Here is a 25,532-nt window from a genome sequence, read left to right as displayed (position 1 = left end):
TTTTAATTTGAACAATTTAAACTCTGTACTTTTAATTTTGTTGCAATATGGTTTCTACCATTAGAATTTAGAACGAAGAAAGACCATGTGCAAAATTGGAGGAATTAAAGTGCAAAACTAGTTCATTTTGAATTATACTTTGATTCTTCTAATTTTGTATTTTTTAATTCTATTAAATCTATTTATTCTTATCTCATAATCAAGCACCAGACTAACAATCTGATGAACCCCACATATTTCCTTCACTTTCAATCCTACTAATAATGAGACAATTGTGAAGTCTCATTATAGTTTTCATAGTTTTAATTTGAACAATTTAAACTTTATACTTTAATTTTGTTGTCATGTGATTTCTACCATTAGAATTTGAAATGAAAAAAAGACCATGTACAAAATTGGACGAACCAAAGTGCAAAACTAGTTCATTTTGAATTATACTTTGATTCCTCTAATTTTGCAAAATTTTTTTAAAATATTATTTTTAGGGTCTGGCTTTAGTCCAGTCCAATAATAGACTTGACCGTGCTGTTGGGTCCGTGGAGGCCCACCACGGGTTCCGTTTTGAAAATCTGAACCGTTCAATGAGTAGAACTCTTCGAATACTATATGTCTGTAAAAAATTACGTTGATCGGATATCGATAATTATGTGATCAAATTAATTTTTTTTCAACTATTAATTTATTTATCGTATATTTTTTTTTTATACAAAACTTATTTTATTATATTTTCACTTAATTTTTTAATAAAAGTTATCCCCTCTTCACTCTAGTCTAGCCACCTCTGACCTTTTCTTTGTTTAAAACCTGCATAGCAGCCAGTTTTTTGTTTTTTTTTTTTGGAACACTACCATGGCGGCCCGTTGGCACTTTCCCAAAAGTCATACCCAACATTCTATCTGATCCACGGTAATGAGATAGAATTAATGAAATGATAATTTGTTAAATTTTTATAAGCAATGATCGTTCTATTAAATTATTTATTAAAAAAAAATCATTTCATTAAATTGGTGTATGTTGATTTTATTTATAATATTATAATTAACCAAACATGAAAACAGATATTTTAATAGAATAATTATTTTATTTCATTTTATTTTAATAAATCAAACATTACTAAAAGTTTTGAATCCAAAAAAAAAAAAAAAAAACCACATTTTATTGTGGACAGGAAAAGAAGACACATTTTCTCATGTTTTTGTTTTCTCATGAAAAATACCCACATGAGTTTTGTTCAAATTTTTTTTTCATACTTTCATCTTTTTATATTTATTCAGATCTCCCTTATGACATTGATGATTTAAATTATTTATTTCTAAATTCTACAATAAAGCTCATTCATGCAAAAAAAAAAAAAAAAATTTAATTTAATTGAATATTTATAAACATATCAACAAATTATATTTTGTTTTATAAATGAATGACAAATTGAATTGTAAACTTAAAGTATCAATTTTTAATAGAATAAAATGTAATTTGTTATAGTATTTATAGTTGTTAATAAAGTTGATTTTTTTCATAAATAATTTTTACTGTGAGACCTAAAAAGTAGACAATTTAAATAATTTGTACGTGTCTAAATGAAAGTCCACAAAACGAGTATAAAGCGATACAGAAAATGTTAGAGATTTTGGATTTGAAATTGATGGAGCAACTATGACCCTTTCATTGTATTTTCTCCATCTCAAAATATTAGTTTCTTATTTCATTTTTATTGTCTTAAAATATTAGTCCATTTAAAAAAATAAGTAATAAAATAATATGAATTTCCTATTTTGTTTTTTTTTATAAAAAATTTATTGACACACAAAAAGTATAATTATGACAATTGATATTCTTAAAAAAAATATACTATCAAAAAGGTAATTTTAATCAATTTTTTTAAAGTGTAATAATTGTACTATAAAAAAAAAGATTTTCCAAAAAAAACTATTATTTTGAAATGGAGGGAGTAATATAACTTAGGATTGTTTTAGAAAATAGGTTAAAAGTTGACTTTCTAATTTTTTTAAAAAAATATGTAAAAAAAATAAAATAATAAAATAATTCAAAATAAATTAAAAATTAAAAAATAACTTTTAACCAGATTCCATAAACATGCCTTATTAATCTCCTATAGTTCAGAAAAAAAAAACGGTAGTGCTACGTAGCTCGAAAAGTGGAGCTCGAAATTGGCTCGAATCAGAAGCAGAGAAGGAGAAGAGAAGGAAAGAGGAGGAGGAATGAGGGAGTAGGAGGAAGAGGAGGAGGGATTGGAGGGGGCCCAACAAATGGGGCTGGAGGCGGGGAGCGGAGGCGAGGCAGAGCCGACGAGCAGCGACGGCCGGCGACGAGCAGCGACGATCCTCGGCGGCGGCGGTAGTGCTGGCTCTTCTCCTCTCTTCTCTTCCTCTTTCTCCTTTGTCTCTTTCTCTCTTCTTCCTCTCTTCTCTCCCTCTTTCGAGCCAACCAATTCGAGCCAACCAATTCAAGCTACAGCTCATTTTCGAAAAAATATACATATATATAGTAGTAAATAGTACACGCTATACGTGTACCATTTAAATAAATAAAAATAATAATAATAATAATGAAATTGACATTATAATTTATACCTAGTTTAAGTAATATAAGGTCAAGTTTGGTAAGATTAAATAAATTTATAATTTTGATTTTTTTTATCTTTTTTAAGTCATATCAATCAACATCTTCCCTCTATTTTTTTATAAAAAATTAAAAAATATATTTATTTAGAACATTTTAAACAATCACTAAGTCATCTTCCCAACGCATAGTCCATCTTCCCAACGCATAGTCACGAGTTGGTATAGATTTATATAAGTCATCTTCCCAGCACATAGTCACGAGTTGGTATAGATTTATATAAATGAAGTATGTAGTGGGTTCCACTTTTTGGCTCCGACTCTATATAAAAACTGTTCCGTTCGCATCCTCCGTTACGCGGACTAGGCACTTCACGCGACATCGTATAATTGTGCATTTGCTTTATTATTAATTATCAAGGTTTAAACCAAAAAAAAAAAAATATACTGTTGATCATCATCTTCAAGAATCTGCAACTCAGGTATGGAACTCCAAAACCCTCCTCTCTCTCTCTCTCTCTCTCTCTCTCTCTCTCTCCTAGCCAACTGATCCTGCGATTTGCTTTTGGTTTGCCGCTTTGGATTCTATTTTGCTTTTTAGTACCTTGTTTGAATAGAGTAATTTGATGAAAATCCATAAGAAAAGAAAAAAAAAAATGAAGAAATCTTGTTTCTTATGTTTGATTTATAAGTTAAGTGGTAAATGATTATTGAAATTTAAAAGAAAAAAAATTATTGGGATAATTACAAAAAAAAAAAAAATCCGTAAAATTTCATGAATATTTAATTTTCTTAATTTAAACTCTAATAAATCTGTTTTCAATCTAAATTTTCTGTCTATTTTCACTAAATAAAACCAACAATTTTTTTTAAAAAAAATATTTTAGTCATTAAATTCAATAAAAAATATTTTTATGTTGAGTGTAGAGGTTAAAATATTTTTTTTTATTTTATTTAACGAAAATAGATAATAGTTTAGATTGAAAATAAATAAAAAAATTATGATTTAAATTGTTAAAATTAAAAATTTATTTTGTTATAATGATCAAATCTTGAGGGTTTTTCTTTTATTTCTTTTATAATTATCCCAAAAATTATTTAATTTTATAAGTTTCATTTATAATTAAAAATGATGTAATTTGATGAGAAATAAATCATTTGATCGTGTATTTTTTATAATATTGAGATTGTCTATTAATATTTAAAAGAAGAAAAATATCTCATCCATATTTTTATATCGCATTCTACCTTTGTACAAATTATTTGTTCGGCAAAAACTTTAAAATAATATATTCTTGTATTAATTTTTTTTTTTAAATTTTTACTGGAGATTTCTTTAAATACTTTTAGTTTGTAAAAAATAAATAAATTAAAACATGATAATTAAAAAACACATTTTGTTATCCTCATAAATGAAAGACCAGAACCATTTATTTTTCTTTTCTCAAACGGAGGTCCCTACCCAACAGCTATGCTTTGCATATACCTTTTTGTTTATCTTCAATAACTTCTTCTTCATGGGCTGGTTTTGTAAAACCATGGCCTCTTTTTTTCTTTTTTGGAAAATATTTGGGCAAAAACCATGGGCTGATTTTGTAAAACCATGGTTTAGTTTTATTGGAGTAACTGAGTGATTGGCAGTGCATTGTATAAATCTTATTTTGTCCTAGTGTTGTATTCCTAGTTGGTGTTTGCATACACTAAAAAAATATTTTTTATTTTTTTTGCATATATATATATATATATATTTGGATTACATCAATCAATATTTATCAACATCTTCTCTATAACTTTTTACTCATTTTTCTACTTTTCTACACATTTTTTTAATTATATAAATATGGAGATATATTTTCTGAGTACCAACACGTGGCAAGGTGACGCCGACGTGTTAGCCGAGGTGCCACGTGTCCTGGTCGTGACGTAGAGGTGATCTCGGCAAGGCCGAGGTTATCTCCGAAGATATCGGAATCCGAGATAAGTGGATAAGGGACAAGAGTCCTAGAGTAGAGTGGAGACTTAGCCAAGATAAAAATAAAACTCTTAGGAAGTTTATCTTTATCTCTTAAGGAGTCCAAAGTAAGTACTGAGTTGGAGTCCATAGAAGTCAGGCTTCTAGTGGGATTAGGATTGAGTTAGCTATAAAAGAGAAGCTACCCCGTGGGTCAAAGGTACGCAGTTTTATGCTTTGAGTAGTAAATTTAGCACTTGATTATTTTTAAGAGATATACTGACTTGATCGTCGGAGTGCCCCCGGGTGGAAGAACCACCGTCGGAGCTTTTTCTTTCTGTTACAGGTTAGCTGAAGCCATCTATTCTGCCAGTGCTTTTCCAGCTGATTACCAGACGGGCAGTGTGGTCGGAAAATTACCCACACAATTTGGCGCCGTCTGTGGAAAACTTAGAAGAATAGATGGCCAGCAACGGACAGAAGGAAAACATTGGGGGCGACACTCCCGCTGGGAGTGGCAGACCAATTGACCTTGACGTTGAAGGAGACAACCACAATGCAGAAACACATGACCAGGGCCACGGAGAGAAAGACGTCGGCCAGGAGGGCGACACTTCGAAGAGGACAGACCAAAGCAAGTACTATAACGAAGATAACCTTCAGGTATGGAGGGATAGGTGCCTATGGAGGGATGAGGAAGTAAAAGACTTGACAAACAAGTTGGCAGACCTACAGTCAGTGGTCAACTTTATGATGCAAAACAATGTCATGCAGCCACCATACCCGCTGCAGGATACGCCGATGCCAGCAACTAATACGCAGAAGGGAGGAAGAAGAACAATCCCCGAAGTCCCTTAGCATACCAGGAGCGGAAGGCACTCTCACCGACCTTCCAGGGAAGGCAGACGAGAGGAGCCGAGACGAGAGGAGTCCCGAAGAACGTATCACACGAAGGATCCAGAGCCCAAAGAACATCGGCATGTTCAAGGGCAGGCGCTCTGCTTTGACACAACACATGGAGAAAGATCAAAACGAGCCCACCACGAGGCCGAAAGTAGTGTGCCGAAGAGATTGAAGTCCAGAGATAGCCGAGCTCCAGGGAGGAGTAAAGAAGACTTGAGAGATTACCTCAAGAGGAAGCAACAGAATGTTGAAGCCGAGGTAACTTCCCCGGTTAAGCCGAAGACACCATTCTCGGTGGAACTGGACAAATTTAAAGCACCAAAGAGATTCAGTATGTCGAGGTTCCAAATATATGATGGTAAGTTAGATCCCAACTTTCATGTTGGACTATACCTGAACTCAATGGCATTATATAGTGAGAACGAGCCGTTGCTCTGCAAAGTATTTCCCTCATCCTTCGGGGAAATTGCATCAGATTGGTTCCATAAACTACTGAAGGGAAGTGTAAAGACTTGGGAAGGCCTGACCGAGATGTTTGTGGCCAGGTTTGTGACAAATAAACTTTAGCCCTTGAGGGTCGACGCACTGATGGCTTTAAAGATCGCTAAGGATGAAGGCCTCAGGGCCTACGCAAAAAGGTACTACGAGGTGTTCAATTGAATACCCGATTGCAACCAAGAGGTGGCGGTCGTGTCCTTCAAGAATGGCCTGAAAGATGACTGTCCACTACGGAAATCTTTGGCAAAGACATTGCCAAAAAGCATGGAAGAACTCATGGCGAGAATAGAGAAGTACGCCAGAGTCGAGGAGGATACGTCGGGAAATAAAGAAACAAAGCAAGAGAAAGGAAACGGCTCGCCGAAGCGAAGCCGAGGTAACAACGGACCGACCAAACAGGAAACGGACTTGAAGGCAAAACAGGCAGTAACGACTATATTTCGAGTCCCGATCCATAAAGTCTTGGATCAAATACGAAACCAATCCTATTTTAGAGGACCGACAAGAACACCAGGGGAATTCATGGGAAGAAACGTCGATAGGCATTGTGCTTACTACAATAAAGAAGGGCACCCAACTCAGGGCTGCAGAGCCCTAAAAGCACACTTAGAAGACTAGGTAAGGCAAGGACATCTGAGGGACCTTGTTGATGAAGTCAGGACTAGAGAAGAACAGGCAAGATTGCCTCAAGCACCAGCAGCTCCGCCTCCCCTAGCATAGCAACCACCCGCAGAAAGACCACGGGTGGTTAACGTAATTCACTCAAAGGTGAACGAAAACGACATACGAGGGGAGACCTAGAAGGTAAAACACCTGCAGCACGTGAACCAGGTTGGACATAAACGACCTCGGCCTAAAGAATGCCAGGGACCGACGATAGCGTTTACTGAAGCCGACTTAGAGATGGTCCAACATCCCCATAATGATGCCTTGGTAATATCCCTCCAGGTTGGGGAGTGCCAAGTGAAACGCATCCTGATTGATCAGGGCAGCACTTGCGACATCATGTAAGTTAGATGTTACAAAGAGCTGGGCCTTCATCCTGATGACTTGGAGCAATCAAATGGCCTGATGGTCGGCTTCAATGGAACGTCAACGTGGCCACTGGGCGCAACAAGCTCGGAAGTACAAGCTGGCACTAAGAAGATCAGGACAGAATTCATGGTGATTGACACACCTTCGCCACATAACATCATCTTGGGAAGACCATGATTGCATGCAATGGGGGCAGTTCCCTCAATATTGCATCAACTACTGCGGTTCCCAACAGAGCATGGGATTGAAGAAGTCAGAGGAGATCAACTGCAGGCAAAGAATTGCTCCATGACAACAATGAAATCCACCTGCAACATTCGAGAACTAGAAAAGGCAGAAATTGAAGATGAGGACGTGAAAGTCCTAGAAGACGTCGGCAAAGAACCAGCCGAGAAGAGCAAAGAGGCGCTGAAGAAAATCCTTGTTCAGGATGGGGATGAAGAACGCTTCTTTCTTCTCGGCTCGGGCTTAGCCGAAGAGGAAGAAAAAGAGTTGGAGACTTTCTAAGAGCCAACATTGAGGTGTTCGCCTGGACATCTTACGAAATGCCTGGCATTGACCCCGGGGTCACTTGCCACAGACTGAACGTCGACAGGTTGGCAAAACCTGTGATTCAACGAGCCAGAAGACCGACGTTGATGCACGTCGAATCAGTAGAAGAAGAAGTGGACAGACTTCTGGAGGCCAGGGCCATCCGAGAAGTTCATTACCCGACATGGCTATCCAACACAGTAGTGGTAAAGAAGAAGAACGGTAAATGGCGGGTCTGCGTAGATTTTACAAGCCTGAACAAAGCTTGTCCCAAAGACTGCTTTCCTCTACCCAAGATTGACCAGTTGGTAGACGCCACATCTGGACATAGAAGGATGAGCTTCTTGGACGCTTATAGAGGATACCACCAAATAGCCATGTACCCCCCAGACGAAGAGAAGAATGCGTTTATCACCCCGAAAGGACTGTATTGTTACAAGGTAATGCCTTTTGGGTTGAAAAACGCAGGAGCAACTTACCAAAGGTTGGTAACCAAGATGTTCAAAAATTTGATTGGCCAAACAGTGGAAGTCTACATTGACGACATCGTCGTAAAGACCAAGGAACCAAGGTGTCATCTTGCCGACCTAAAAGAAGTCTTTGAGATACTCAAAACATACCGGCTCCGACTCAACGCATCGAAATGCGCGTTTGGAGTTGGATCAGGTAAATTTTTTGGGTACCTGGTAACAAGAAAGGGCATTGAGGCCAGCCCAGATCAAATCAAGGCCATCCTTGAGCTAAAAAGCCTGACGTCGGCAAAACAGGTTCAAATGCTTACTGGAAGGGCCGCAGCCCTAAACAGGTTCATAAGCCGAAGCTCAGACAAATGTAAACCTTTCTTCAACCTGGTAAAGAAGGCCATAGACTTCCTATGGACTGAGGAATGTGAGGCCACCTTGGCCGACCTAAAGAAATATCTGACGATGGCTCCAGTCCTCTCAACACCTGAACCTGGAGAAGAACTGTTTTTGTACTTAGCCGTTTCAGAACATGCAATAAGTGCAGTATTAATTCGTGAAGAAAAATGGGAGCAAAAGGCTGTTTACTATGTAAGCAGAACCTTAGCTGATGCAGAAACAAGGTATCTACCCTTGGAAAAATTAATGCTGACCTTAGTAATGGCTTCAAAGAAGCTGAACCATTACTTTCAAGCGCACAAGATTATAGTGCTAACAGAGCACCCGCTGAAGTCCTTGTTACAACAAGGAGACTTAACTGGAAGAATAGCAAGATAGGCAGTAGCCTTGGGTCAGTATGACCTGGAGTTCAGACCGAGAACAGCAATTAAGGGCCAAGTTTTGGCCGACTTCGTGGCCGAATTCACGCCAGAATCCATTGAACATCGGGCTCCGTTGAGCTAAGATGAACGATGTCCAAACAAACAAGGAGAAGCCCAGCCAAAGGCAAAAGAACAAGGAAAGGAAAAACTCAGACCTTACAGCATTTACATCGGCGACTCCTTTCGCCTGTTTGTTAATGGAAGTTCAAACCGGCAAGGAGCAGGGGCAGGAGTAGTGTTGATATCTCTTGATGGGGAAATATTGGAACAGTCTATTCGATTGGGGTTCAAGGCCTCAAACAATGAGGCAGAATACGAAACACTGATTGCAGGACTGAAGCTAGCAGTGGCAGCAGAAGCAGATGAGGTAATAATTTTTTGTGATTCACAACTTATAGTAAATCAAACAACAGGAGAGTTTGTAACCCGAGATAAAAGGATGTCGGCATACGCAAAAGAGGTCATCAGACTGGCAGCCTTGTTTCGCAACTGCCGACTTCTTCAAGTCAGCCGAGATGATAACAACCACGCCGACGCGTTGGCCAACTTGGCAAGCTCAATGCAAACTGGAAAAACAAGAACAATAATGATTGACTATCTGTCAAGCCCGAGCATAGAACAACTGATCACAGAACAAGAAGCAATGTGTGTAGACTTGGGACCAAGCTGGATGGATGCAATTGTTGCATTCCTGAAAGAGGGAAAGTTGCTAGAAGACCATAAGGAGGCACACAAGATCAGATTAAGTCGGCAAGATTCAGTCTGACAGCGGACGGACATCTCTACAGAAGGTCCTTCACAGGACCCCTTTTAAGGTGCGTACACCCTTCGCCGGTTAAAGACTTTCTATACGAAATTCATGAAGGAATTTGTGGAAGCCACGCTGGGGGTAGATCACTAGCTCACAGGGCCATTACCCAGGGGGATTGGTGGCCCTACATGCAAAAAGATGCAGAAGCCTACGTGAAGAAGTGTGAACAATGCCAAAGGTTCGCACCTTTGATACACCAGCCAGCTGCTGACCTAAACCCTGTATTCAATCCATGGCCATTTGCCCAATGGGGCATGGATCTCATTGGACAGTTGCCCCAAGCAACTGGGCAAAGGAAGTATTTGTTGGTAGCAACAGATTACTTCACGAAGTGGATAGAAGCAGAACCCCTTGCCAAAATTCGAGATGTGGACGTTAAGAATTTCATATGTAGAAACATCATCACCAGATTTGGCATCCCAAGGGCAATAGTTGCCGACAACGGAACGCAGTTTGACAGCAAACTCATCAAGAACTTCTGTGCGAAATTCAAAATAAAAAATTACTTTTCAACACCAAGTTTTTCCCAAAATAATGGGCAAGCAGAAGCATCCAACAAAGTAATTTTGGATGGGATAAAAAAGAGGCTGCAGGCAGCAAAAGGAAAGTGGGTAGACAAATTGCCCAATGTACTTTGGGCATATCGGACTACGCCGAGAAGATCAACAGGGGAAACCCCCTTTGCCATGGCTTATGGCACAGAAGCAGTTATCCCACTGGAGATTGGCATCCCAGGGATCAGAACCGAAGGAGTAGAGAATGGCACAAATGATATACTTCTAGCCTGAGATTTGGATCTCTTAGAAGAAAGAAGGGAGAAAGCTGCAATTCAGCTCGCAACATACCAGCAGCAACTTGCTAGAGCTTACAATAAGAAGGTTAATCCAAGGGATTTTCAGGTCGGCGACCTAGTCCTAAGAAAAGTTGTTGGCAACAAGAAGGATCCAAAAGAGGGCAAGCTTGGCCCAAACTGGGAAGGGCCCTATAGAATTACTTTGGCATTGGGCAATGGAGCATACCGGCTTGAAGATAATGAAGGCAAAGCATTGTCAAGACCTTGGAATACTTGTAATTTGAAATTTTTCTATCATTAGATGTTCCTTGTTATTTTTTGGCAAACATCATCAATAAAATCTTAGCAGAATTCTCCAAGACTTGTGAATTGATAAAAGATACATAATGATTGTTTCTGAATAATGAGAATCCAAGTAGAACTCAGGTTCACATTGGGGGCAGAGAGAAGACAATAATGCTTAACGCTTGTTGAAATTTGTAGCAATTTACAAGTTGAAGTTAAGCCGAGATTATTGTTTATCTTCACTTGTTGAAATTTGTAGCAATTTGCAAGTTGAAGTTAAACCGAAATAATGCTTAACGCTTGTTGAAATTTGTAGCAATTTACAAGTTGAAGTTAAGCCGAGATAATTATTTAGCTTCACTTGTTGAAATTTGTAGCAATTTACAAGTTGAAGTTAAGCCGAGATAATTGTTTATCTTCACTTGTTGAAATTTGTAGCAATTTACAAGTTGAAGTTAAACCGAAATAATACTTATCGCTTGTTGAAATTTGTAGCAATTTACAAGTTGAAGTTAAGCCGAGATAATTATTTATCTTTACTTGTTGAAATTTGTAGCAATTTACAAGTTGAAGTTAAGTCGAGGTAATTATTTATCTTCACTTGTTGAAATTTGTAGCAATTTACAAGTTGAAGTTAAACTAAAGTAATGCTTAATGCTTGTTGAAATTTGTAGTAGTTTACAAGTTGAAGTTAGGCAAATATATTGCTTAGCACCTGTTATAACTTGAGAAAAATTTATAAAAATTAAACAAATATATGTTTATCCTTGTTAAAACTTATAAGCAATTTACAGGACAAGTACTTGCCGAGGTAAATTATCAGGTGGCACAACCGAGGTATGTTACCCCGAGAAGATTGTACAAAGAAGAATGAGTACATGTATGCAGAATATTCTAAGTATAGAATCATATGAAGACAAAGAAGAGAAGATAGAAGTACAAGCATTCAATAAAGGAAAAACCTTGTATTAACATTCAAAGAAAAAAAAAGGGGGGCACATCGGCTATACAAAGAACGTACATTGTTCCCTAAGATAAAGAAACAAGAAAATACTGTTAAATGTATAGATGAGAAGAAGAAGAAGAAGAAGAAGAAGAAGGAATAGAACAAGAGAAAGCTTCTGTAGATTATTGATTCAAAACTTAGGGTTTTCCCCTTACACACAACTACTTATACTAATAAGAATAATACATAAAGACCAAACTACCCCTAACACTTAACACTCCCCCTCAAGTTGGTGCAAAGATGTTTCTCATGCCCAACTTGCAACAAATAGAGTGAAAGACTTTACTACTAAGACCCTTAGTAAAAACATCCGCCAGTTGATCTTCAGACTTAACAAAAGGCATACATATCACACCCTTATTCAATTTCTCCTTAATGAAATGTCTGTCAATCTCAATATGCTTAGTCCGGTCATGTTGAACAGGATTGTGTGCAATACTAATAGCAGCCTTGTTGTCGCAATACAAAGTCATGGGACCACTCCAATCAAGCCCTATATCACTCAACAAAGATTGAAGCCACATTAGTTCACATGTTCCATGTGCCATAGCCCTGTATTCAGCTTCAGCACTAGATTTAGAAACGACCCCCTGCTTCTTACTACGCCATGTAACTAGATTTCCCCCTACAAAAGCACAATAACCAGATGTAGAGCGTCGGTCATCTATAGAGCCTGCCCAATCTGCATCTGTGAATGCTTCCAACCTCAAGTGACCATGATTAGAGAACAAAATTCCTTTTCCAGGGGCAGATTTAAGGTACCTCAAAATGCGATAGACTGCATCCAAATGAGGTACACGAGGATCATGCATAAACTGACTAACTATTCCAACTGCATAGGCAATATCTGGACGAGTATGAGAGAGATATTTCAGTCTTCCCACAAGTCTTTGGTACCTTTCCTTCTCCACAAGCTCACCAATTCCACTACAAAGATGATGATTAGTCTCAATTGGTGAATCAGTTGGTCTGCAGCCCAACATGCCCGTTTCTTCAAGAAGATCTAGAATGTACTTCCTTTGAGAAATAAAGATGCCTTTGTCAGATCTAGCAACTTCAATCCCAAGGAAGTATCTTAATGGACCAAGTTCTTTTATCTCAAACTCCTTGGCTAACTGCATCTTGAGATGGGTCACCTCCTCCTCATCATTACCTGTCACAACTATGTCATCCACGTATACAATAAGCACTGTTACCTTATGTACATTGCGTTTGACAAACAAGGTGTGATCCGCATTGCTTTGCTGATATCCAAATCCCACCATTGCCTTGAGGAATCTACCAAACCAGGCTCTAGGAGATTGTTTCAAACCGTACAAAGCCTTCTTTAATCTACAAACCTTTCCAACTGTAGACTGAGATGAGAATCCTGGAGGTACATCCATATATACCTCTTCCTCCAAATCCCCATGAAGAAAAGCATTCTTCACATCTAGTTGTTGTAGAGACCATCCCAAATTAGCCGCACATGACAGAATAGTTCGAATGGAATTCATCTTTGCTACCGGGGCAAAAGTTTCTTGATAATCTATTCCATATGTTTGGGTAAATCCCTTGGCCACTAGTCTTGCTTTGTACCGTTCAATCGTCCCATCTGCATTGTGCTTAATGGTGAACACCCACTTACATCCGACTGGGTGTTTCCCATTTGGAAGAGACACCAACTCCCATGTGTTATTTTTACTCAAAGCTTGCATCTCTTCTACCATAGCTACCTTCCACTTAGGATCATTGATGGCTTCTTTCCAACCCTGCGGAATACACACAGAAGAAAGGGACGAAACAAAAGCACGATACGTAGAAGACAACGAATCATATGACACAAATTTAGAAATAGGGTGTTGAGTACAAGCTCTAACCCCCTTTCTGAGAGCAATAGGAAGACTCAAATCATCCGTAATAGGACCATCAACAACAGGTGAAGAAATGAGATGATGATCATTACCTGAAGAGTTAGTGGAAACTGGGTGTGGAACTGGCATAGGAGATGATGATTGACTTGGTGGCACAAGAGAAGCCGGCTCTTTCTGACGCCGTGAATAAGTCTTAAGATCAGCTCTGTCCAAACGACCACTGATATCCGACTCCTCATCAACAGAACTCCTAGGCTCCCCCTCACCACAAATAACAGCCCGTTGAGGAGGAGGGAAAAAAGACAACTCATGCTGATATGATGCCGTCTCATCCGCAATCTCATCGATACCACGCTCCCCCTGAGGAGATGGCGGAGGACCAGGAAAAAAAGACTCAGATTCACGGAAGGTGACATCCATACTAACATACAACCTATGAGAGTGAGGGTCATAGCATTTGTAGCCTTTCTGAGTAGCAGAATAACCAAGAAAGACACACCGGACAGCCTTAGGATCAAGCTTCCCACGAGGCCGAGGGTGAAGATGAACAAAACAGACACTACCAAAAACCCGAGGCGGAAGAGAAGAAGTGGGATACGTCACAGGAAGAAGCTCAAGAGGAATTTGGAAGTGGAGGACACTAGAGGGCATACGGTTAATAAGATAAGCCGCGGTAAGAACCGTATCCCCCCAAAAGGACTTAGGAACGTTCATGGTAAACAAGAGAGAGCGAGCAACCTCAAGTAGATGGCCATTCTTACGTTCAGCAACTCCATTCTGTTCAGGAGTGCCAACACAACTAGTCTGATAAAGAATGCCATGGTCGTCGAGGTATGCCCGGAAAGCGCCATCAACATACTCAGTCCCATTGTCACTCCTAAGAATTTTGATAGTAGCATTGAAGAGATTGGATACCATTTTATGAAAACTTTTGAAGCATGAGAAAACTTCATTTTTTGTGCGAAGTAAATAAAGCCAAGTCACACGGGAATAACAATCAATGAATGTGACAAACCATCGATAACCAGAGGTAGAAACAACAGGGGAAGGACCCCACACATCGGTATGAATAAGCATAAAAGGAAAAGTACTTCTTTTATTAATTGAAGGATAACAAGTACGTTTATGCTTAGCAAGCTCACAAGCATCACAAACAAAGTTATTCCTAGGACAATCACGAACTAATAAAGGAAAAAGTTTCTCTAAAATGCTAAAGGAAGGATGCCCCAAACGGCGATGCCACTGATGAAGGAGACGAAGGGAGGAGCCAGAAGAGCATTGCAGAGCCTGAGAGGACAAAGGTGAGGCAGGCATGGCATCCAGAAAGTACAGACCACTTTGTGCTCTACCACTGCCAATCATTTTCCCCGTAGCCAGTTCCTGAAAGACACAATGAGTCGGAAAAAAGGTTACAGAGCAATTGAGAGCAGTAGTAAGGCTACTAACAGAAAGTAAGTTAGTTGAAAAATTAGGAACATGAAGAACAGATGAAAGCGAAAGTAAAGAGGTGCAACGAACAGAACCCTTGCCGGAGATAGAAGATAAAGTGCCATCAGCCACTCTAACCTTATCTCGCCCAGAACTAGGTGAATAAGAATGGAAAAAACTAGAAGTACCCGTCATGTGATCGGTAGCACCGGAATCAATGATCCAAGGAGACGACGAAGAAACACTGAGGGCACTAGCAGAAATACCTGTGTGAGCAAAGTTGGAAGAGGCAGAAGAGGAACGAGCTAAGGCAGATGAAGAATCAAGTCGAGCCATCAAACGTCTGAGAGTGTGAAGCTCATCCGGGGAAAGAGAACTAGCATCATTCGAGGCACTAGCAGTAGTCTCAGAAACATGTGCTTGAGGACGAACACCACCACCACGACCACGGCCTCGAGTAGGGCGGCCATGCAACTTCCAACAGTGTTCTTTATCATGTCTATCTTTCCCACAATACTCACACTTCAACCGGTCCCGATCAACCAATGGACCCTTACCACCACCTGGAGGCAGAAAAGGTGGAGTATCACGTGACTTGGGGCCGACAACCATCGCTGACCGATCCAGAACAGGAGCATGCACCATAGCACTGCGACGACTCTCCTCCTGCTGAACCAGGGCATAAGCCTCACGCAATGTAGGAAACGGAGAGCGACCCAACACCTGAACCCGTATCTGATCATACTCCAAATTCAGACCAGCAAGAAAGTCATACACCCGCTCCTTCTCCACAGCCTGCTGAAACATAGTGGCATCCTTGGAGCAAACTGGCTGGAAACTCTGGTAGAAATCTAGCTCTTGCCACAAACCACTCAACTCAACATAGTAGACTGCCAGAGAGCGATCCTTCTGATCCAAACCCCTAATCGTCTTACGCAATTCATAGGCCTGTGCATCATTCCCTTGTTGAGAATACATTTGAGAGGCAGCTATCCAGATCTTGTGAGCAGTATCCATCAAGAGAAAAGTCCGACTAATGGTAGGCTCCATAGAATTGATGAGCCAGGTCATAACTAAAGCATTCTCAGAAATCCATTGAGCAGATAAAGTACTATCCTCAGTAAGTGGCTGGGAACTACTACCAGTAATATAGCCAGTCAAACGCCGGGCGGCAATCGCAAGACTACAGGAGCGGGACCAAATCAAGTAATTAAGACCATTAAGTTTGACCGGACTAATCTGGAGAGAAGGACTATCACCAAGAGTCAGACCACGACTCAGTCCACTCTCCTCCTTGCCCTTAGAGTCCTGACCCAAGCTGTCAGCCATGAGATGAGAAAAGAGGGTGCAAAAAACACAAGCCGGATATCAAACAAGTTCACAAATCACCCAACCAGCACACCAAACACCTTTTAAGGCTAAAACAGTCCAAAAGAAGCCCAGAACAGAGCAACCAGATCAACTACAAGTCAGAAAACCGAAGCAGAGCATCTAAACAGCGATAAAAATCCAAGATAGGGCCAAAATACATCAAACCAGGGACAACAAACCCCCTTAGGGTTCCAGTCGGCTCCCAAGGATAGGAGAAGAAGGGACAAAACCAGAAAAAAGAGGGTCAAACAGTGATTTTCGAAAAATCACCCAATTTTGACGAAAAATCAAAAAAATTAGAAAATTCAATCAATAATGACCAAACAATCAAAATGAGATTATAGGATGATTACCCATTAAATTTCGAGCATACTGTAAATTTTTTTTTTTTTTTTTTTTTTTTTTTTAATTTTTTTTTTTTTTTTTTTTTGGCTGTAACAGACGTACCAGGAACAATATGGGGCTCTAAGGAACAATCTTCAAGGAGGAAGATAGTGCTCTGATACCATGTTAAATGTATAGATGAGAAGAAGAAGAAGAAGGAATAGAACAAGAGAAAGCTTTTGTAGATTATTGATTCAAAACTTAGGGTTTTCCCCTTACACACAACTACTTATACTAATAAGAATAATACATAAAGACCAAACTACCCCTAACACTTAAATAAGAAGAAGACTTAAAGCTAAGGCTCCTTTCCGCCAGATTGTTGAATTTGAAGATCAGATACCACCTTGGCCTCCTTCTCTGCCGCTATCTCGGCGTCAATTTCCTGAAGAGTTTCTTCAACCATCTTGACCTCAGAAGGGATGTCGGCTGGTGCAATCTCAAGAACAGCTTCTATGGGAACCAAATCACCTTCATCGTCCTGAGTCAAGTCTAAGGCTTGCTCATTCTGAGGAGGGGACTTGGCCCCATCAGCGTCTTTGGATTTTCTAATCAAAGCCTCGTCCTCTTCCTCCTCGGCCTCATCCTCAGCATCAGATTCGCTGACATCTTCACTTGGAGTTGGGGCTGGAGGAAATGGCAAGGGAATGGCGTCGGCCTTGCGCAAAGGAGAGTCATCAGGAACATTAAGTTTTTTCAGAAGAGACATCCAACCAAGGGTGAAACCCTTGTTGCATGCCTGCTTCACTTGAAATTCATAGGCCTCAGTAATGTCGGCTATGCCTTGATTATATGCCTTTTCATCAGCGTCTTTGATTTCAGCCTCTTTGGTGGCCAGGGCCTCCTGAAGCTCTTTCTCAGCTTGGGCCATTTTTTCCTCGGCCTCTCTCCTTTGAGATTCAGCCACCTTTCTGATAGCCTCAGCCGCCTTAGCCTTCTCTTCAGCATTATTCTGAGATTTAATTGCAGCTTCGGCTTGATCCTCCAGCTTCTTCATTTTTGATTCAAGGCCCTTATTGATCTTTTGAATGGAAGAGAACTCCTTCTTCATGTCGGCCAGCTTTTGCCGATTCTTAAAAGACTGCATTGAAAAAGAATAGGCATGTTGGATGGCCTGAAAGAAAACAGAGGTATTAAAGAATATTCAAAGTATGAAATAAAGAAAGAAAAAATTCACCAATTAGGAGACATTTACCTAAACAGAGTGTTGAAGCATTAGGGCGTAATTCTCGTACTCGCTAAAGCCAGCATTTCGCTCCAAGTCCCCTGGCAGAAGCAGAGCGGTACTGAGTGCTACGCCGACATTAATATCATCGGCACTGTCAGTAGTCAGGACTGGCTTGTCCTCTAGAGTAATTTGAGGGGTCCAAGGGATACTGCTCTGTTTGGACCCCGAAGTCGTCACGGAGGAGGATCTCGGCTTTTTGGATTTTGGGGATTCTGATGGCTGTGTTTCAGAGCGCCTCTTCCTAGCGGAGGGTTGAGGTTTGTCGCTCTCAGCCAACTTTGATATAGGCAAAGCATCCTCAGACTCAGTCTGAGTAACTTTTGCCTTCGGTTGAGCTTTCTTAATTCTTTTTGGTTTTGCTGGAGGTTGGGTTTGTGTTGGTTGTTCATCAATGGATGATGGAATGTTGGCTAGGAGGTCTTTAGCAACTGGCTTTGCGCGACCCATCTCGGCTGTAAGAACAAGACGTCGGCGACGCTTTCTTTGGGATGGTGGAATGAGGTATGGAGCCGAGATCGAAGGTTATTCTGCTGGATCAGAGGTTGATCCTTGGTCTGTTTGCGATGTTGATGCAACTGGAAGAGTTGTAGCAGAGGAAGGAGATAAGCTCTTCTTCTTCTTTTTCCTGGGGACGTCGGGGAGAGCTGATTTGTATGTTGGGATGAAGTTGAGAAGCAGGGGTGCCTTCCGTTTCTCGATTGGCAAACCCAGAAGTCTCTTCAAGTCTTTGCTGGGGACAAAGGATTGGCGAAAATCCTTTGGTGGCTGACGGACAGTTGCAAAAAGAACAAACGTCAGAAACAGATAAAGTATTTAAGACCTTGAAAGAAAACAGGCAAAGCTTAATACTGGGCTCTTACCCTTGTCCTCTAAAACTGATCGGGGAAGAGGGTAGAGATGGATGTCCTCGTCTGGAGCAAACTCCCAATTTCCCGAGGTAATGAGATAGTCATCTACAGCCCCCTTGTTGGAGTCTGGGAGGTCGGCTATGATTTTGAATTCTGTAGACCTCGGCTTAAGATAATAAATGAAGCCTTTTTCTTTCAAGTTAAGGGCACACATGGTGTAACAATACTGTATATCAGCTAGGGTGATCCTAACGTTTTCTTGTTTAGCTAAGGCGATAATACCAAAAATCACTCGATAAGAATTGATTGCTAGTTGCATAGGGTTCAATTTATAATAATGAAGAATCTCGCGAAAAAGGATGTCGAGTGGGAGCTGGAGTCCACACTCAGTAAAAGGTACAATGGGAAGGGGCATGGCGTTTTCTGTGGGCATGATGGAGTCATCATCCCCAGCCAGTCTCAGATGGACATCGGCAGGGATGGAGAACTCTTGCCTAAAGTACTCAAGTTTGGTCGGGGTATCTACCCTATGTCTCCACATACCCATGATATCAGCCTAAATTAGAAGGGTTGAAATTCAGAAGGAAGATGTTTCTTATTAGTGGGACCTCAGCAAAAACCTAAGTTTGGGCTGGTACAGAAATTTATAAGGAATGTTTCAGTTTTGCCCTAAATCGTGGGTTCTACAAACAAATCCCAAACCTAAAGCTATGAAGATGAAGATCAAGGGCACAGATCTGGAAAAGATGCAAAAAACAGAAAACAAAAACGAAGTTTCAGAAACAAGAATTGGGATGGGTTATTAAGAACATGAAGAATACAAGAGTATATGGCCAAGAACAGTGACAAAAGTACAAAGAAATGATGAAACAGTGCGTGTGTTCAAAATGTAGGTAAAGGCAAAATCATGGATGAATACGTTCAGATGTACGATTTATAAATTAAAAAAGCATTGAAACAGTACAGTAATGGCGACAGCAAAAGAAGAAGAAACATCAAGGAACTGAAAACGAAAGGAACAGTAGCTTACCAGAAAATATGAAGCCGGTATGAAGATTGCTGAAGTCAGACGACAGTTACAGATGTAACGAAGACAACGAAAACTTCACAGGAAGAACGAAAGGTAATTACAGAGCTTGGAGCTTGAGCAATGGCGGATTTGAAAGAAAGAGTTTAGAGAGAGAAAAAGCAAGAGAACTCAGATGCAAAAGTAAAGAGACGGAAGAAAGGGGGAAATATTTTGTCAAAAATGAAAGCGGCAGCAAAAAAAGCAATCAATACACCTAGAAGAACGAGGGCGTCAGACGGCGCACATGAAGAAAGAGGCAGCTAACAGGCGCGTCATGGGTACGGACCAGTAAGAGGGAAACGCGTGATTAAAACGGTTGAGTTGAAGTGCATAACAGCTCATGCGCGTGAGAAGGTCCTTAAAATCTTGATTTTTTAGGAAAAACATGTCGGCCTGAAATGAATGATCTCGGCAGAGATACTGAAAACCGACGTACTGGATAAACGGAATGATATAGGTTCCATCACCTCAGAATGCCGAGGTAATAGAACCTAGGGGGCAGTTGTGGGGATATATTTTCTGAGTACCAACATGTGGCAAGGTGACGCCGACGTGTTAGCCGAAGTGCCACGTGTCTTGGTCGTGACGCCGAGGTGATCTCGGCAAGGCCGAGGTTATTTCCGAAGATATCGAAATCCGAGATAAGTGGATAAGGGACAAGAGTCCTAGAGTAGAGTGGAGACTTAGCCAAGATAAGAATAAAACTCTTAGGGAGTTTATCTTTATCTCTTGAGGAGTCCAAAGTAAGTACTGAGTTGGAGTCCATAGAAGTCAGGCTTTTAGTGGGATTAGGATTGAGTTGGCTATAAAAGAGAGGCACCCCCGTGGGTCAAAGGTACGCAGTTTTATGCTTTGAGTAGTAAATTTAGCACTTGATTATTTTTAAGAGATATACTGACTTGATCGTCGGAGTGCCCCCGAGTGGAAGAACCACCGCCGGAGCTTTTTCTTTCTGTTACAGGTTAGCTGAAGCCATCTATTTTGCCAGTGCTTTTTCAGCTGATTACCAGACGGGCAGTGTGGTCGGAAAATTACCCACACAATAAAAATTCAAAAAATACACTTATTTAAATCTGCTTCCTTAAAGGTGACAGAGAGCTCTAACACTAGAGCTCTAACATGAGCTCTAGTGAGGTGTCAAACCAAAAAATAAAAAAAAGAAGAGAAAAGCAAGCCAAAACATCACATCATCCTGTAAGACCCACAATTAGAACTCCCAAACATTATTGCTCCTATAAATTATGTTGTGTGTTAGAGCATCCACAATGGATGCGTTAGTGAGTATTTTAGTGTCAGGTGTTAGTTTTTGGCCAGCTAAAAACATTATTGGGTGTTGCAATGGTGTGTTAGTGTTGTGTGTTAGTGTCAGCTGTTAACTTGTTTGTTAACTGTGGTCAGCGTTTTAGCTAACGAAGGAAGAGAGATGTGTGCTTGGGAAGTCTCCCGGATGTCCCGCCAGAAGTCCCCCGGACTTCCGGACCCTTTAAGAAAAGGAAAAAAAAAAAAAAAAAAAAAATTGGGTATGACCGGTTGACTGGCCGGATGTCCGGGGCAGTCAATCGACAGTCAACTTAATTTTTTATTTTTTTACTTGTTGGGATTTTTTTTTGTACTTGAAATTTAATTTTAGGCTTGAAATTTTTGATTAAATTAAATTATTTATTTATTTTATTTATTATATATATATATATATATATTCTTAAAACACTCCTTAACACATCCATTATACTACTACTCACTCTTTAAAATTAACAAACTCTTAATACATCTTAACACACATTTTTGGACTCTACTTTTATCACTTTTTGTTATATAACACACATCTTAACACATTTTTTTAGCCATCCCACTGTGAATGCTCCTAACGTGGCTAGGAGTGTTGTCCCTCGAAGGGTGTGTTGTCTTTAACCATGTAAAGAGCTTATTGATTTGGGTTTATGATTTGATCCTGGAATTTGTTGTTGTTGTTGTGATGGTCAAAATTATAATTGATTACGTTTGATAACTGTTATTGTATTTCCCTTCAATAAAAAATTGAGAGTTTATACTTGAGCAAATTTCACTGTCCTTGTATACTTTTACCTTATATACTTTTGCACCCCCATGCTACTTTATCCTGAACTTTTTAATTGGCACAAGTTAATTTCTAAATTTCAAGTCAAGTTTCACTCTTATAATAATGCCGTTTCAAAAATGAATATAAAGATTAAAGTGCAATTTTGATAAAAGTGTAAAGATATTAAATATAATTAATATTTCTTTGTTGATTTTTGGAACATCATTATATAAACGGTCCAATTGTAATTTGACTCGACTAGAATAATTAAAAACTCAAAGAATAAAATGTGAATGACTGTAAAATGTAGAAGTACAAAGTGAAATTTGCTCTTTATTCTTTTGTAAACTTTTCTAGATAAAGGCTTGTGGTTGGAGTCAATACTCTATTTTAGGATAAACTACAATAAACTCTCCTTAAACTACAACCCATTTTCACATTGCCCTTGAATTTCAAAACTTAAAAAAAAAGATTGTGATTTCTCTATATTTTGTTTGGATAGATAAGAGAGAAAGGAAAAGAAATGATATTTGATTTCTCTATACCTTGTTTGGTTAAACTATATAAAAAAGAATAAATAAAATGATATAATATTATATTACCAAATTAATCTTTTTATAGGAGTTAGTTTTTTTATTTGTTATATATATATGTTAAGGGCTAGTTTTGGTATTATAATAAAATAGTATTTTGTGGTTTCATTTGTCTCCCAATCTCTCAACTTTTGAAGAGATTCAAAATAGAGATTACGAGAGAAATGTGTTTGTCTCCATTTCTCTCCTATTTAATAATCTAAACAAGTGATTGAAATCCATTTATTTCCATTTCATTTCTTTTCTCTTCAACTCACTCAAACCAAACGAAGTGTAAATGATTCGGCAAAATAAAAAATATAATTTTTTTCGTGTACTATTTGCCAGGTAAAATACCTCACAATGATGGAGTGAAGAAGTCAATTTAACATAGATAGACTTGCCTAAGAGAGACAATACAGATAAACAGAGATTGTCAAAAGATTTATGCCGCAACAGCAAGCTATGCAGAGGCCAATCTGCTAAACTTGTTTTCAACAATGGGTTGTTTGGCACTCTGGTTTTACCAATCTCCAATCACCAAACCATCCTCTCTCTTGATGATCAACATTTTATTTTTACTAATCATCCCCTTTACAGCTCCATTGTCCTTCAACTTCAGCAGCTTCAGTCCAGATGACTCTAACATAACATATGAGAGAGCTTATGCAGAAAACAATGCCATCCAACTCACCAAAAACATTGCAAACATCGGCCGAGCCTCATATGCCAGACCTATGCAGCTTTGGGATAAGGCCTCAAGAAATCTCACTGACTTCACCACCCACTTTTCCTTCATCATTGATTCCCAAAACAGAACAGCATATGGTGATGGAATCGCATTCTTCCTTGCGCCCGAAGGTTCCAGAATTCCTGATGGGGTGACAAAAGGCGGCACTCTTGGCCTCACAAAGGACAACCAGACATTGAACTCAACAGACAATGCATTTGTCGCTGTGGAGTTCGATATATATCAGAACCTTTGGGACCCAATACATGATCATGTAGGTATTGATATCAACTCTATGAAATCAGTTGCTAATGTTACATGGTTGAGTAATGTTCAAGATGGGAAGCAAAATGAAGCTTGGATTAGTTATAATTCTAGTTCGAAAAATCTTAGTGTTGTTTTCACTGGTTTTAGCGGTAATGACACTGTCCTACAAGGCCTTTCTCATATAGTTGATCTGAGAGATTACTTGCCAGAAACAGTCATTTTTGGCTTTTCAGCTGCAACAGGAAATGCATCAGCAACGCAAAGCATCCAGTCATGGAATTTTAGTTCAACTCTACAAATTGATGTAAATGGAACTGCACCCAGCGTTAGTCCTCCTGACCACAATCCAAGTAAAGGCAACATGGGACTGGTGGTTGGAATTGTTGTGGGCGGAATTGTTTTTTTGATTTGTGGGTTGGGTTTGGTTTTGTTTGCCTGTTGGAAGAAGAGGAACAGAGGAGAAAGTGAAGATGACCCTAACTTTGAGGTCACCATAGATGATGAATTTGAGAGAGGAGCAGGACCAAAGAGATTTTCATACAACGAGTTGGCTCGTGCAACAAATAATTTCGACAAACAAGAGAAACTTGGAGAGGGAGGGTTTGGCGGGGTTTATAGAGGTTTCTTGAAGGAATTGAATTCCTATGTTGCTGTGAAGAGGATATCAAGGGGTTCAAAACAAGGGCTAAAAGAGTATGCCTCAGAAGTGAGGATCATTAGTCGTTTGCGGCATAGGAATTTGGTGCAACTCGTTGGTTGGTGCCATGAAAAACGAGAACTCCTCCTTGTTTATGAGTTCATGCCAAATGGAAGCTTAGATTCCCATCTCTTTGAGGAAAAAAGCTTGTTGACATGGGCAGTGAGATACACAATTGCTCGAGGCTTGGCCTCGGCATTGCTATACTTGCATGAAGAATGGGAACAATGCGTGGTGCATAGGGATATAAAGTCAAGTAATGTCATGTTAGATTCAAATTTCAATGCCAAACTAGGAGATTTTGGGTTAGCTAGGTTTGTTGATCACGAAAAAGGATCGCAGACGACAGCCTTGGCTGGAACCATGGGATACATGGCACCTGAATATATTGTCACAGGAAAGGCTAGCAAAGAATCAGATGTCTACAGCTTTGGGGTCGTAGCATTGGAAATAGCATGTGGGAGAAAACCCATCAAACACAATGTCCAAGAGAGTCAGATAATCATGGTTGAGTGGGTTTGGGACCTCTATGGAATGGGAAAGCTTCTTGAAGCAGCTGATCTGAAACTATGTGGAGAGTTCAATGAGCAAGAAATGGAACGCTTGATGGTTATCGGGCTGTGGTGTGCTCATCCCGATAGCAAGCTTCGGCCTTCGATTAGGCAAGCAATTCAAGTTCTTAATTTGGAAGCTTCATTGCCCAGTCTTCCATTGGAGATGCCAGTGGCAACATACTTGCCTCCTTCAATGTTCAAAACTGCATTTTCAGTGTCTAGTGATGCCCCTACTTCTGGAAGCAGCCTATACACTGATTCCACAAAGTTCACCACTACCTCTGCAGCTGCTGCTTCTTCATCAGCATCACTCCCTGTACATGCCATATATTGATTCTTCAATTTTCTAGCTCAAGATTTTCATGTATGAAGTATTTTTTTTTTTTTTTGGTAGGCGTATTGAACCATGGAAATTAATTTTTACTTTGTAGTCTTCAAGCTATAGGTCAGGTTTGACTATATATATACATTTTTAAAGTATTCGATCTTTCTATTATGTAGAAAATTTATTTTCAAATGTGTCTGTTTGATTAATGAAATACAAAATTTTGACAAAATTAATACAGTATAATAACCAATTAGGTCCAGAACGGTCAACCCGAACCCATCCCATTCGTAAACAGGTTGGAATACACAACTCAAATCCAATCCATTTATTTAAGGGGAAATTATCAATGAGTACCGAACCAAACAAAACTAAACTAAGTCTTAAATCCCATCAAATAAGGTTGATTACATGAATCTTTTTTTTCCACACAGCTCTATTAAAGGCCATTTTGTTAGTCAAATTAAGTAGATCCA

The 25,532-nt window shown here is 39.5% G+C and overlaps 1 protein-coding gene across 1 annotated transcript; it reads left to right on the top strand.

Annotated features, from left to right (window-relative positions):
- Positions 1–2,754: 2,754 nt before the first annotated feature.
- LOC114261330 (L-type lectin-domain containing receptor kinase IX.1) lies at positions 2,755–25,248 on the top strand. Its single transcript, XM_028201595.2, has 2 exons — positions 2,755–3,061; positions 22,832–25,248. Exon 2 carries the CDS (start codon positions 22,984–22,986, stop codon positions 25,063–25,065), a length of 2,082 nt encoding a protein of 693 aa, XP_028057396.2. The 5' UTR covers positions 2,755–3,061; positions 22,832–22,983; the 3' UTR covers positions 25,066–25,248.
- Positions 25,249–25,532: the final 284 nt, after the last annotated feature.

This window comes from Camellia sinensis, chromosome 2 (assembly GCF_055761805.1).
Source record: "Camellia sinensis isolate YWXY chromosome 2, ASM5576180v1, whole genome shotgun sequence".
Taxonomy (NCBI): Eukaryota; Viridiplantae; Streptophyta; class Magnoliopsida; order Ericales; family Theaceae; genus Camellia; species Camellia sinensis.
This window is presented reverse-complemented; position numbering and strand designations above follow the sequence as displayed.